This window comes from Tamandua tetradactyla, chromosome 26, assembly GCF_023851605.1.
Source record: "Tamandua tetradactyla isolate mTamTet1 chromosome 26, mTamTet1.pri, whole genome shotgun sequence".
Taxonomy (NCBI): domain Eukaryota; kingdom Metazoa; phylum Chordata; class Mammalia; order Pilosa; family Myrmecophagidae; genus Tamandua; species Tamandua tetradactyla.
Window position 1 is genome coordinate 47,502,678 of NC_135352.1, and position 14,158 is coordinate 47,516,835.

Below are 14,158 nucleotides of genomic sequence, written 5' to 3' on the forward strand. Positions count from 1 at the left end.
ATGGGCTGTAAGTGTTTCTTAGTTGGTGATGAGCTATCCCAGGGTTCTGTAGCTTTTAGATTTAGGATGAGTATAATCTTAGAAATCTGTTTCACCAAAGAATTTGAGGTTAATGTTTTACCAACAATTATGTAGCTAAGTCACTTTGGATCCAAGCAAGTAGATTGTGTTTGGCAATTTTTAGATGTGGTTTTTAGCATTCCAGTAAAAAGCAAGAAATTATGGGTGATGTCATAGACCCACACACTTAAATGAGTTAGGAGTGAGAGGCTAAATATTAGTTACCGTTCATTGTTTACAAGCAGTGAAACTGACTCTGGCTAACTTAAGGAAGAAAGGAATGTATTTGAAAGGGTTTAGTGGAAATGGCCAACTACGGTTATGCAAGGACCTAAACCAGAGCAGCTCAATGGGTCTGAGTGATAGGAATCCTTTTGGGGTTCTACCCTGGAGTGAATCTTCCTCAACCATGGGCCCTCTCTGCTTTGAGGCTCACAAAGAGAGTTGGATTGACCTACCCTCCATGATTCCATGACCACCCCTAGGCCGGAGGAGTGAAGGGTACAGAAGGACATTCACACTGAGACTAAACACAGAGGTAGACGGTGGGTTCCCCCCCCAAAAAAAAAGAAGAGGAAGAGGTACTGTGTGGGCAAAAGCAGCAGATACCTTCTACTCGTGGTAATGCAGTTGTTACTAATGAGGATGAGGAAACTGTTTGAAATCAGCAGCCCTCTTCTCGTTACCTTCCACTTGGAAATGATGGTGTTGAGAGAAAGGTACTATTCAGGTGGTTGTGCTATATATTCCTTTAGGATCCACCTGACAATATTTGATATAGCCAGCAAATACATTTCATTTACTGAACATAATGACATACAGAAGAAACCACATTATAGTCCCAGTCTCTTCGTTGTGTTAAATAGGAAAAACAAAGGACATACACAGAGAAAAGAAAACAATATTCCAAGTGACTATTGTGGATATTATGGTTTATATGACTTCTAAAGTAGAAGGAAAGCATTTGCTTGTAATAGGACAAAAGTTTTGTTTGAGACCTTGAAAGATGACAAAGTTCTGAAAAACTTGAGAGAGTATTTGTAGGGTCCTTTGGAAAGTACATTTAAGCTAGGAGAGAAGGTACACAAAAGAGTATTAGGAGGTAAATAAAGTTTGCATCTTTTTTAAAGAGAAGGTACACAAAAAGGAGTATTGGGAGCTAAGTAAATCTTAATCTTGCGGTTGAGATTTCAATACTAGTTTTGTTTAAATTCCCATTTTTTCACAGCTCGTTAATTTGGAGTCTTTCATTCACACAGCACACATATTGGGCACCTGCTATGTATCAGGTGCTAAAGGTGCAAAGTACATTATATAATACAGAGTCCCTGTCTTCGTGAAGCGCACCTTTTTTCTGCATGTATAGGAGTATGTTATTACTCATGTCACTGATTCTGATACCATGTGCTTGGTGTTATAAGTTAAAATAGAGGTATGTCAGGATGCTCTAGGGACTTCCATTCCTGGCCATGACAAGTAACAGGGACTGGATTTATCTTTCCGCCAGAATCCAAAAACTAAATACGTATATATAATATAACACTTTTCAAGATATTGGACACCAGGCAACGATGGACAGTGATCTCTGAGAGACGGGAAACCAGGTGAATGCTGCGATTGCCCCAGCTTACTGCCTTAGGAGAGTTTGCAGCTGTAAAGAGGGAGGCGGAACCCAGGCGGAGCTAAGCAGACCCTCTGAGATGAAGCTGAGAGTCTGGGGAGATCAAGGTAATGAGATTCACAGGAGAGAGTACTCAGAGAGGAGTCAGCTGCAAAGGCAGAGAACTCTGAGGTTCTGCAGCGTTTCCCTCAGTTATTCAGCTCCTGAGGAAACTCTCCAAGACTTGGAAAACAGCCATCTGAAAGGATTCAAGGAAATAGTACTCGGTGCTCACTTAGGGCCAGGAATAGTCCTGTCCACCAGCCAAGCTGGAAAACCTTATAATTCACAGGGTATTAGGTAGAGTACTTACAGGGCCTTGTGTCGGTAATGGGGAATGATGAGCGCTGAACTAAACACAGCTCTGGTTGTACCTACTAAGTCTTAAAAGCAAGATCAAACTTTAAACTGTTTGTTTCCAAGTAACTTAACTGCATCCCAGACTAAAGTTCAGGAATATTTAAAGGAATATAAAAATATGCAGCAACCAAAGAGGTAAAATTTGTCATGTGTAGAATTCAGTCATCAGTTATGAGGCATGCAATGAGTCAGGAAAATATAACGTATAATTAGTCAGAGAGGTAATGAATTTTACGTAGGGAAGAAGAGAAAGCAAGAGTTAAAGCCAGAAAGCACCATATTGATTGCTTACTCTTTGTCAGTTGCTATTGTAAGCATTTTATATGTTTTTACTCATTTATTCCTCCCTAAAAGTTATGAAGCATGTACTGTTATTATTCCCCTTTTTTAGATGAGGAACCTGAGACTTTGAGAAATGAGGTAACAACACAGCTAGTAAGCAGCAGAAATTGTATTAGAATCCAGGTAGTTAATTGCCCTTGAAGATGATTCAAATTTTGGCCCAGCCTTTGATAATGCGCATAACTGAGGTAGAGAACACTGGGAGAGCAAGTTTGGGGTACTTACGCATTCAACACATGTTCATGCTGACCTTGAGACATGTTGGGTACTAGATGACAAAGACACACAAGAGCCAGTGAAGAACTGGTGGGCCTGATGAATTCTAGTGAGAAAGACAAAGAAGTAAAACCATCACAGGCTGGTATGGTAGAGGACGTGATCACAGAGTGCTGTGAAGACACAAAGAGGTGGGCAAGATGCAGATCTGGGGTGTCCCTGAGGAGGTGATCATAGAGTGCTGTGAAGACATGAAAGGGTGGGCAAGGTGCAGATCTGGGGTGTCCTGGAGGACATAATCATAGAGCACTGTGAAGACATGAAAGGGTGGCAAGGTACTGAACTGGGGTGTTCAGGAAGGCTACCTGGGGTCTGGAAGGATGCACAGACATCAGCTATGGGAAGAGCTGTAGGGACTATGACATCTGCTGACAGAGAAAGAGCTAGAGGCAGAGGGTTCTTCAGAACAAAAATAATCAAAATTACACCATGAGTTTTGAGAAGATGAACTCATCAAGAAACTATCAAGAGGGTGCACTGGTGGTTCAGTGGTAGAATGCTCGCTTTCGCCATGAAGGAGACCCAGGTTCAATTCTTGGCCCATGTACCCCCCTGTCCCAAATAAAAGAAACTATTTAGACATTGAATAATAAAGGTTGCAGAGCAGTGCCGGTGCCTGAAATTGGAAACCAATGTGCCCACCACAAATCTGAATCATGCCCCAGATTACATATTTACATTTCTAATTCTTCCACCCAGCAGCCTTCCCTTACCACATTTATCCCACTCCTTATCTCTTCCAAAGTAAAGAGCCTTTATCCTTGTATCCAAATCCTGTTCTCAGGCTTCTCTTTCCTAGTAGAGTCTTCATTTTCATTTCATGCTGGTGCAATTACCTAACCTTCTAAAGATGAACCCAACCTGTTTCCTTATTCATTATGTACTTCCCTGTGGCATGCCCTGCATTATATTCTAGTCTGTCTTCTTTTGTTGCTTAGTCCTTATCTTTATCCCTAACCTCCCTGATGAAGATACAATTTCCTTTTAGACAGTGACTGTGTCTTTCATTCTTTTATCTCGGGTATAGTGCCTTATACAGAAAATACTCGGTGAAAGTATGAAATTGAGAGAGCTTTGTGGCTCATTTGTATGTCAAGACAACTTGAGCCCACAGGTACTCAACCTCCATCGACTTCCTCAGAGACATCACAACTAGTTGTTTCCAGTGAGGATCTGTATCTACAAACAAGTGTCTCCTCGAGGACCCATTGGGGTGATCTGTTTTTCTTAGTGCTGAAAGTTTGTTTAAAGCACTCTTAAAGCATCCACTAACTTTTCAAAATTCTGTAGAACACCCAAGACATTGTTTAAGAACTGCAGCCATATGCAGCATTTCATCAACAATGTACTTTAAAAAAATCAATAGCTAAATTTTGAGGGCAAATGACTTACTTTGACTCATCGTGTTTTACTTGTTTGTGAAGTATAGGAGATAATTCAGTTATCTGAATTATTATCTTCCACCTGTTTTAATACTTGTTTTCACAAGTATTCTAGAGTTTCTAGAGTTTTATGGGTTTTTATTTTTGTTTTCTATTGGCTTTAGGTAGGGATTGTGTTCTCCTGCTTCTAATTTGTCTAATGGTTTTAAAGCTTTATAGTTTAGTAGATTTGTCTTAGGAACATAATCTAGAAACTAGTAAGTATAGTTTGCTTCTTTTTTTCTGCAACCCAGGGTTCCTTGGATCTCACCCAAAGTATCGAAGATGACCCCCTTCTGGATGCCCAGCTTCTCCCACATCACACATTACATGCTCATTTTAGACCCAGATTCCAGCCTCTTCCTACAGTCATCATAGCAAATCTTCTCTTGTTCATACATGTAAGTTGACTCAGGAGAAAAAATAACCCATCCAGAGGTGATGTTCTTAAAAAAGATTGAAGCTCTTCAGGGGGCCCTGTGGCTGTCTCAGTCACCATTTAAAATGTACATACTTTTTTTTAACCAATATCTCTACTTCAAAGAATTTATCGTAAATACATTGGTAGGCACATAAGGATGTTGTTGTAATAGTGATATTGTCTGTAATGTCAAAAGACTGCAAACTGCCTCCCATCAAGAGAACACTTTGTAGTCCCATATAGAGGGATGCTGTGCAGCTGTTAAAAAGAAATGGGGTAGGGGGCTGACTTCCCAGGGCCACCTGTGGGGGTGCTATGTTGCCCCCGCCAGGGTCTCTTAGCTCAGGAGATGCAGCCATGGTGGAGCCTGGAGCCCACCTGCCTGGGGTGGCCCCTCCCTGTCAGATTTTTTCATGTGGGAGCCTGCTGTGACTGGTTCTTTAGGTGGACAGTGTGAAGAGGCCCCTCTGCCCCAGGGACCAGGACACAAGTCTCTTCGAACCCTGGGTCCAACTCCTTCCCTGCCATGACAGGCTCTGAGATAGGTTGCAAGGCCTGTGGGGCCTGCGTTGTGAAGACAACCAGGAAGATGGAAAATCTAAGACCTAGAGACACTCAGACACTTAGTCACTAAAGTACAGGGCTCACAGCAGCAGACCTGTTTGGACTACGAAAGATTTTTGCATGACCTGTTCAAGACAAGTGGGGACTGGGCCTGCCTCTGCTTTCTCTGCCAGTGACTCTGAGCCTTTTGAGCGGGAGGAGCTCATGAAAAGGTGAAGGACCTGAGGGAGTATCTCAGCCTCCATGACAGCTCTACTGAAAGAAAGAAGGAGGAGCTGGTGTTCTTGGTGCTTGGCCAGCAGTCTCATCTCCGAGGAGGGCAGGACTGGTGCCCCCATCTTGTCCTTGGACTTGCCTGAGCAGCAGGCCTTCCTGACCCAGCCTCACACCAGCACAGCATCTCCTACCCACCCATCTCTCTTCTTCACCTATAGAAACCACCTCTATTGGCCCAGCCCAACCTCAGGGTAAAAAAGCAGGCCAGTGCCTTTTTGTATCTCAAGACCAAGAAGTGCCCATCTACCTGGAGTGTACAGCCAGTACACTCGCTGAGAATGAGGCTCACTCAGTCCACCTACCCAGAGGTTAGCTTCCTGCCAGAGCAGAGGCCTTCTGTGTCTGACCTGACCAACCTGAAAGACACTGAAACACTGACTGTGTGGCAACTGAAAGAGATCCTGGTTCATAGCCTCGTCAGTTCCAAGGGCTGCTGTGAAAAGTGGACACTGATGGAGAAAGTGACACAAGGGTCAAGAAGAACTTGGAAGAGTTGCTTCCTTAAGTGCTGGGATTGGAAACTATCAGTCTCCTGACCAGACTTTAGGAGCCAACAGAGGATCTGGCTCCATTGCTGGAAAACTCCAGCTGCTTCCTCTTCTGCGGCCTGATTCTCACCATTATTAATTTTATTTTATGATGAAGAGGAATGTTTTGGGGGGGCGGCAGTGGCTTTCTGCTTAACAGTCGGGAGTCTTAATCTACTTCCCCTGGGTTGAAGTCCCCCCTTTTCCTGTGGAGTTTCTGAAGTATGGACTTGCTCACTTTATATTGAAGACCTAGAGACTTGGGCATAGGGCGTTGCTCTTCTCTAGCCAGACTTCATGGAGACCAAACCTATAAGACAGAGCATCTGAGAGGTGTCAAGGTACTGTACTAGGGTGGGTTCTGTCATTGAACAGGCCACCAGAAACCTTGATCCCCTAGCTTGGTGGGAGGTCACTACTCCCATTTCCTTTCTCTGCCTACATGTGGGGGCAGGTCATGAAGAAGCATTCTCTAGGCCCTTTAAGGAGGACCTTCTGTGTGAGTAAGTGATGTTCTCGAGCCCATGTGGGGCTCAAGCCATTGGACAACAGAAGGCTTAAGGAAACCCATTGAAGAAGCTTAGCCAAGTGCAAAACATGCTGTCAGAAGAGCTGTGTGTGCTCCCATTACCAGTGAAAGAACTGTACAAACCCTTAACATCGGAGGGTCTTGGTAGAGCCTGCTCTGTGACCAACTGGATTAGAGGAACCAATAATGACTTTGGGAGGCAGTGGGAACCCCCTACTAAGGGCACCTATTATACTAGTTCAGACATACTTATGCTTCCTGTCCATCATCAACAATTAACTCCCTTTGGGGAAATGAAATAATTTCAGGAAGTAGTTCATCAGCTGAATGCTGGTCCACTTACCTCGGCATTATACCAAGTTTCAGATGGTTTGATTCTGGACCACATCCTTTGTAGAAGTTGGGAGAATCCAGATTCCTCATTAAGACATCATGTTTTCACCTTTCTTCTGGACAGTAAATACTATAGTTTCAACACCTGCCAGCTTTGCAAAGGGCTGTTCATTCAACTGCTCCTCAATTTCACTGTGAAACAGGTCTCAACTCAGCTAGGATCTAGCAAAACCTCAGGGCAGAAGCTAGCTCTCTGCCTCCTCCAAAGTTGCTTTCTCTGCTGAGTCAGCCTTGCTTCTCCTACCTTACTCCCCACATTCCCTCCTAGTCATGAATTGAAAATAAAGGCCCGATGACTGGTTTTGAACCTCCATAGAAATTAGAACTGATGTCATTCACTCATTTTGGAGAAATAACTTGCCTTAAAACTTTTAGTGAAGGTTTCTATATATGGAAAAAAGTGTCAAACAGTCCTAATGTTTTTGTTTTTATATCTTTTTTATTGTAATACCAAATAAAAATTGGGAGTTCCAAAAAAAAAAAGAAAAGTAAAAGTAAAATGACACCCAGAAGTAAAAAAAAATTTTTTTGCATGGGTAGGCACTTGGAACCAAAATTAAAAATTTTATAAAAAAGAAATGGGGTATATGTATATATATTAACATAGAACAGTCTTCACAATTACATTGTCAAGTGAAAACAAATCAGGTCTACAGCAGTGTGCATGGTATGTTCCTATTTGTAGTTTTGAAAGGGAATTGTCAGGGCTGATGTGTACATACATTTCTGTATATAATAGAATATATCCAGAAGTGTTCAGGAGCCCCTGTTAACACTGGTTGCTGCTGAGGTAGAAGACTGAACATTTCAGTGGAATTGACAATGATTTTCCTGTTTACCTTTTGTATGTTTTGAAATTTTTTTGCAATGTGCTGCGTTACTTTTTTTAGTTAGCAGCAGAAAAGATGCAGAGAAATATACATATGTTGTCATAGATATTCATCCACACAGAAGAAATAAGGTTAAGAAATGTATCCACATGGAGGAAATAATGTTAAGCAGAAGAGCAGGTTGCAGCAGAGCAGTACATGCAGTGTTCGAACCCGATGTCTGTATGACAGTAAAATCTGGGGATTTTCCTTGCTGTAGGCCTTAACAGTGGCTCTGCTTCAAGCCTGCTTATTGTTTCCTCCATTTTTCTTGCAATCCCAGGCACTATAGGATGAAGTTCTTTGTATACAATTTCTTTATGTATATAGAAACATACACTTCTTTCCTTCCAACACATACCACTTTTAAAAATTTACTTATGTTGAATTGCGTGCCTTTCATACATAGAATTGACTGCCCTAATTGTAGGACTGAAAAATCTTAAGTATTAAGGAACAGGGACACTAATGTCATTATATGCTGCTTTATATAAAATGGATCTCTTGAGTTCAGTGAATCTGTATCACATACAGGGACTATGTTGACTTTTCAGCTTTTTGCTTTATGGTGATACATCTTGTATCAGTACTCCTCTTCACAAATAGCAAATATTACTACTCGACACAAATCACTTTTCTTTTTAATAGATTTATTGTATGCTAATATTCCTTGCTATTTAGTGCTTGAAGGCTTATGACAGCTTTTTAAATTTTTTCTTTTTTAATTTTTTAAATTAAGAAATGATACTTCCTTCTTATAACAAGTAAAACGTGATGAAACTGTACAAAAATAAGATGATAGTCTTTCCTTTTCTCTACTTCAGCCCTTCTCCCTGAGCTAATAAATAGGGTGAGTTTGTTGTATCTCAGTGCCTTTCATTAAGTTCATACAAATGTACACAAGGAAATTAGCACTATATAAAGGGATTTCCCTCAGATATCCACACACACACCCCAAAATTGGTTAATAGGATATTACTCTACAGCAGTGTTTCTCAAACTTCGGCATGTGCCAGATTCAGCTGACAGACTTGCTAAAATACAGATTGCTGGACCTACCCCAAAGATTTGCATGGGGCTGAGAATTTGCATTTCTAGAAGTTTTCAGGTCTGAAAGTCATGCTTTGAGGACCATTGCCCTACAATTTACTTCTTTTAATCTCCATGTATGGCAGACATCCATCCAGACCAATGAGAGGGCATAGTCCATTCTTCTTATTACTGCCTAATGGCCTGTAATATGGGCAGATGTATCATAATTTTTTTAAGTATTGCATACTGTATGGACACACATACTTGGACACTTGCAGCTTTGGCAGATGTAAAAAATGCTGTGGTTGGTACAGAGTTTCTGTTTGCAGTGATGGAGAATTTTTGATTGTGGGTGGTGGTAATGGTTACATAATATTGACAAAGTAATTAACACCACTGAATTACATATTTACGTGTGAATAAAGAGGGACATTTTAAGTTGTATATATATTGCTAGAATTTAAAAAACATTTTAAACCATAGGACCATACAACAAAAATGGTAAACTATGACTATTGTTAATGGTAAAATTGTAATAATATTGTTTCTTCAGTTGTAGCAAGGATTTCACACTAATGTAAACTTCACTCATAGGGAAAATATGTGTGAGGTGGAGTATATGGGAAGTCTGTATTTTCTGCATGATTTTTCTGTAAAACTACAACTACAACTACTAATAAAAAAGAAATTAATACTGTGGTAAATATTTATAGCCTTTTGTCCTAGGTACTGATGCTTATACTTGTGACAGAGTCCTTAGAAGAGGATTTTGTTATTAAGATGTTTCCAATTATTTTCCAAAAGCAATTCCGATTTTAGTCAGCAATATAAAAGAATGTCTGTTTGCTGGTAGTCTGGCACCAGTCTTTTACATTTCTGTCAATCTAGTTGGATGATTTTTCTTCTCTTAAAACTGAAATTATAAACTTTTTTTAAAACCTGATTTTTTTAATTTTTAAATTTTTTAAAAATGTAACAGCAAACAAACACAAATATTTTTAACATATGATCATTCCATTCTACATATATAATTAGTAATTCACAATATTATCACATAGTGGTATATTCATCATCATGATCATTTCTTAGAACATTTGCATCAATTCAGGAAAAGAAATAAAACAAAAAAATTCATACTGCATACCATACCCCTTACCCCTCCCTTTCATTGATCACTAGCATTTCAATCTACTAAATTTATTTTAACATTTGTTCCCCCTATTATTTATTTTTATTCTTTATGTTTTACTTGTCTGTCGATAAGGTAGGTAAAAGGAATGTCAGGCACAAGGTTTTCACAATCACACAGTCACATTGCGAAAGCTATATCATTATACAATCATCTTCAAGAAACATGGCTACTGGAACACAGCTCTACATTTTCAGGCAGTTCCCTCCAGCCTCCATTACATCTTAACTAACAAGGTGATATCTATTTAATGCGTAAGAATAACCTCCAGGATGACCTTAAAACATGATTTTTATCACTCATTCTTTTAAATAAAAAAAAGGTAGGCAGGAAGCTACATTTAACATTAAATGATCATTTCTGTTATATGAGATTTGAGGTAATTTAATATTTTTATTTGTGATTTTTGTCTGTTTTCCAAACTAGCTGCAAAATTTTAGAATCTAAGAGAAGTTTATAAAAATGGTAGGAAACTTTTAAGCAAGATAGATAAAGTCATGAATATAAGAGTATGTGCTGGGATGTGATTGTTTCCTAATTGCCTATGGTGAGTATTAATCCTGTTGCTTTCCTTTCTACCAGGTTGTGTTTGTTATTTTAGCATTTTTAACAGGTGTACTTTGTTCTTACCCTAATCCCAATGCGGACAAGTGTCCAGGAAACTACACCAACCCGTTGAAAGTTCAGACTGTTATAATCCTTGGAAAAATTATTTTGTGGATCCTGCATTTACTTCTTGAACGCTATATCCAGTATCACCACAGCAAAGTAAGAAATCGAGGCTATATCATGATCTACCGCTCCACAAGGCATCTTAAAAGACTTGCACTCATGATACACTCCTCTGGTAAGCCCAGTTATCTCTCTTGGCTTTTCTCTGGCTTGCTCAAGTGGCAAAAATGGCAGCAGAAAGAAAATGTGAAGTCTGTGTTTATAATCAAATATGTTCTTTCAAGTTTGTGAAAGCAATGTCTGTTGTGGCCACTAAAAACTGGGTCACATTAGTGTCTTGAAACTTGCCTTATGATATCTGTAGTCTTAAATTTTCATTTGAAATCTGGAAATTTCAGTTATGAACGTGGTGCTCATGTTTCTCTATGTGAAATGTAGAATTTTCTCAACTTCTATTACCAATAGGTTTATTCATCTCAAGAAGAGATGTAAATGCTGTTGTTGTTTGATATTTCTGTGGGTAAGAGAAGAGAATTTTATTTTTTTTAATTGAAATCAGGGCTTTTCTTATAATAGGAGATTGTGATGGTAAATTTGGTGAAGTTTATCTGCAGGGTAAATTCCTAGAAAAGAGAGAGTGTTATGCAGTAAGATATATTATCCAAAGAGGAAAACTTGAAAAATATACAGATCCTAATTTATGAAGGTCAGATCAGAAGACTTAGAATGCATGAATGCCTTTCATTATTGTTGCTTTTCTTTTCTGTTGCAGACATTATGCTTTAAAGGCTGAATGGAATTAAATTGAATTTCTTTAGGTGTTTTGACTTAGTGTCAAAAGTTTATACCTTTTTAAAAGACTCTTTTTTTCAATTTGAGTCCAGACTAAGTCTTTAAAATTTTTGAATAAAGATTAGATATTATGTTTTCTCTAGAGAAAATGAGCAGTAGCTATATAGAATTTAATCGCTATTTTTCTTCTCTGTTCTATTAAGTGAATTTTTAAATAGGGCAAGCTGCAAGTTCATCCACTCAGTGAAATCTCAGTGGAAGCCAAAGAGTCCTGCTGTAGTAGAGAGAGGAACAAGGCCAAGTCATTTTGTAGAGACAAGAGATCTTAACTGATCTGGAAAGGAAGACCAGTTACTGCCTAACTGGCCTAATCAGTTACTTCTTGCTTTGGGCCAGAATATGTCACAGTAATCCTCCCCCAAAATAAAAGCAGAAATCGTTTTGAACAGAACATCTGTGCTCTGTGACCAAAATAATGTTCAGTTTCTCAAGTGATGGTTTGGAAAAAGTGTTTATGAGGCCCTGCAGAAGGATTGTCTGATCTTTACCTTTCTTTTGACTTCAAATTCTTCTTAAACTTGAGGCCCTTAGTCGTGATGTGGGGTCTGGGCCCTTATTCAGTCACGAGTGACATCCCTTCTGTGTTGCTCATGTAAGGACCCAGAGAACCATAAGAGTGGGGCAGGTATCTAACTTGTTTCTATTTTCTTTGAGTACTTTTTTTCTTATTTAAAGATAAGGTGGAATCTATGGGGATACGGTACCTCTGACTCATCAGAAGAGAATAACTGTTCTTCATTCTCTATCACATGTATTAATACTGCAAATTTTGGTTAACTTTGCCCTCCTGCTTTTCATTATTCACTAGAGGAGAGAAAAATTAATTTTTCATTTTATTATTTTGTGTCTGTGTGGAAACAAGAGAAGAGGCTTTGCTTTCCTCCCAAATATGTCAAAAATACTTAGCCATCTACCTGCTTTGCCTCCTTAGATCCAAATACATTTTGAACTGTACCACGTATCTTTAACTAGTAAACTGCATGTTTAGGTCTTTTCCCCACTGAAATGAAAACGTGGCCCTTCACTGGAAAGCAGTCATTTTCAATCTGCGAGGTGGGTAGATAGCAGCATTCCCTGCTGCGGCTTGAGAGGACGAACCCTAAATGGAGAACCTTCAGAAGTGAGGTGTGGGGGACTATCCAGAAAGCGCATTCTGAAAGAGATGCTTCTTGACAGGAGCAGTTTCCGTGTGGATTCTAGGACCCCTGTCATAAGCGATTGGGTCTTCCATACGCTCAGCTCTCATGTCCCATTGCCCCCCAGCTACCAAAGTCCCACTGAAGCCTGTGCTCCTGCCACTGGACGCAGACAGGCGGGGATGCTGGGTCCACGGCACCCCCCCCCCCCCCAGCTGCCAGAGTCCCACTCACGCCTGTGCTGCTACTGCTGGACACAGGCGGGGATGGTGGGCCTCCCTTCCCCGCCCCTCCAACAGCTGCCAGAGTTCCACGTGAGGTGGGGTCGCTGGGTCTCTCCCTCAGTGGAGCAGGCTGCATGGCCACCTCATGCTGTTTGGAGCAGGGACAATAGGGCATGTGCCAGGAGCTGCGATGGTTCCCATAAATCAGAGTTCTTGTTATAATACTGTAATAATAATGCTGCCTCCTGCTTGCTGAGTGCCTGCTTGGGCACTGTGAGTTCATTTCTGCCTCCCAGAGCCCTGTGTGACAGCTGTCACTCCCTCAGGTTGGTGGGGGAGGGAACGGGCTGGGATCTCAGCACATGGCTGTAGCACAGGCTGCCCTGCCCTTATGCTCCTTATCACATTACCAGCCCTTGGGAATGATTCTTCCAGATGTTCTTTGAATAATGAGTTTTCCATTAACTCTGAAAATCTTTTTTAAAATGTCAAATGGAATAAAGCAGAAAAAACATTTAGGCTTATGTCTGTGGTTATAAATCATTGTTGTCCTACAGGAAGTGAGAAAGGGGGTACATAAAAGGGGAGGCTGGCTGCAGAGGTCAACCAGGAAGTTTGGACAGGAGGCAGCCGGTGGAGGGAAAGGGGCTTGTGGAGACTTGTGAGATTTGAAACGCTCACAATGGCCATAGCTGAAAAGTGCATTTGATTGGAACCAAACTGAGAAGGAGGCCCCTTCAGAGCACTGGAGGTGAGGGCCTGGGCGTCTGAACTGAGACCCCATAGTGGGTGGTCGGGATGCCATAACACTTAAATTTTAGGGAGTGTTTTACTTGAGTTGCCTGTCCTGCCAGACCGCAAGCTCCATGTGCTTACAACTCCCGGATACAACCTACCAGAGTGACTGGCCTATTATGCAGAACATGGGGACCCATGGAAAACTGTTCACTTTCTGTGCAGAGGTTTTATATATTGTAAAACTTTCTTTTTCACAAAACTAACTTACAAAGAAACTGTCCAAATTCTAAATTATTGGACATTCATATCTGGATGAGAGGTCAGGGCTTGTAAGAGCATAACTTTGTTTAGAGTCTTTTGGTAGATCATTTAAGCGTGGGTTTTTGGCTCACAATCTTTCCTATTGTACTGAGAAATAGAAGGTAAACCAAATAAGCATTCTCTTCCATGATAAGACTTAGATAAATGATACTATTTGAGTCCCTTATGCTCCTAAATATTCTTTGATGTCTTTTAGAATAAAGGAACAAAATGAGGTTAAAATTAACTAATGAACCTGCTGACTATGGAAAATAAAGCTAATACCTCTTGAGGCTTACGTGCCGGGCAGCATGGTT

At 40.4% G+C, this 14,158-nt stretch overlaps 1 protein-coding gene and 1 pseudogene across 3 annotated transcripts in view; both read left to right on the forward strand.

Annotated features, from left to right (window-relative positions):
• Positions 1–14,158, forward strand: part of TMEM192 (transmembrane protein 192) — a 29,689-nt gene that overhangs the window by 1,108 nt on the left and 14,423 nt on the right. For 2 of the 3 annotated variants that reach the window (XM_077144328.1, XM_077144329.1), the window contains exons 2-3: positions 4,374–4,520; positions 10,502–10,766. In XM_077144328.1, the coding sequence (XP_077000443.1) occupies positions 4,374–4,520; positions 10,502–10,766 (412 nt within the window). The remainder of the gene's footprint in view (positions 1–4,373; positions 4,521–10,501; positions 10,767–14,158) is intronic. The other variant, XM_077144330.1, reaches the window with a different exon arrangement.
• On the forward strand, positions 4,898–10,495 carry LOC143669589 (E3 ubiquitin-protein ligase rififylin pseudogene; annotated as a pseudogene).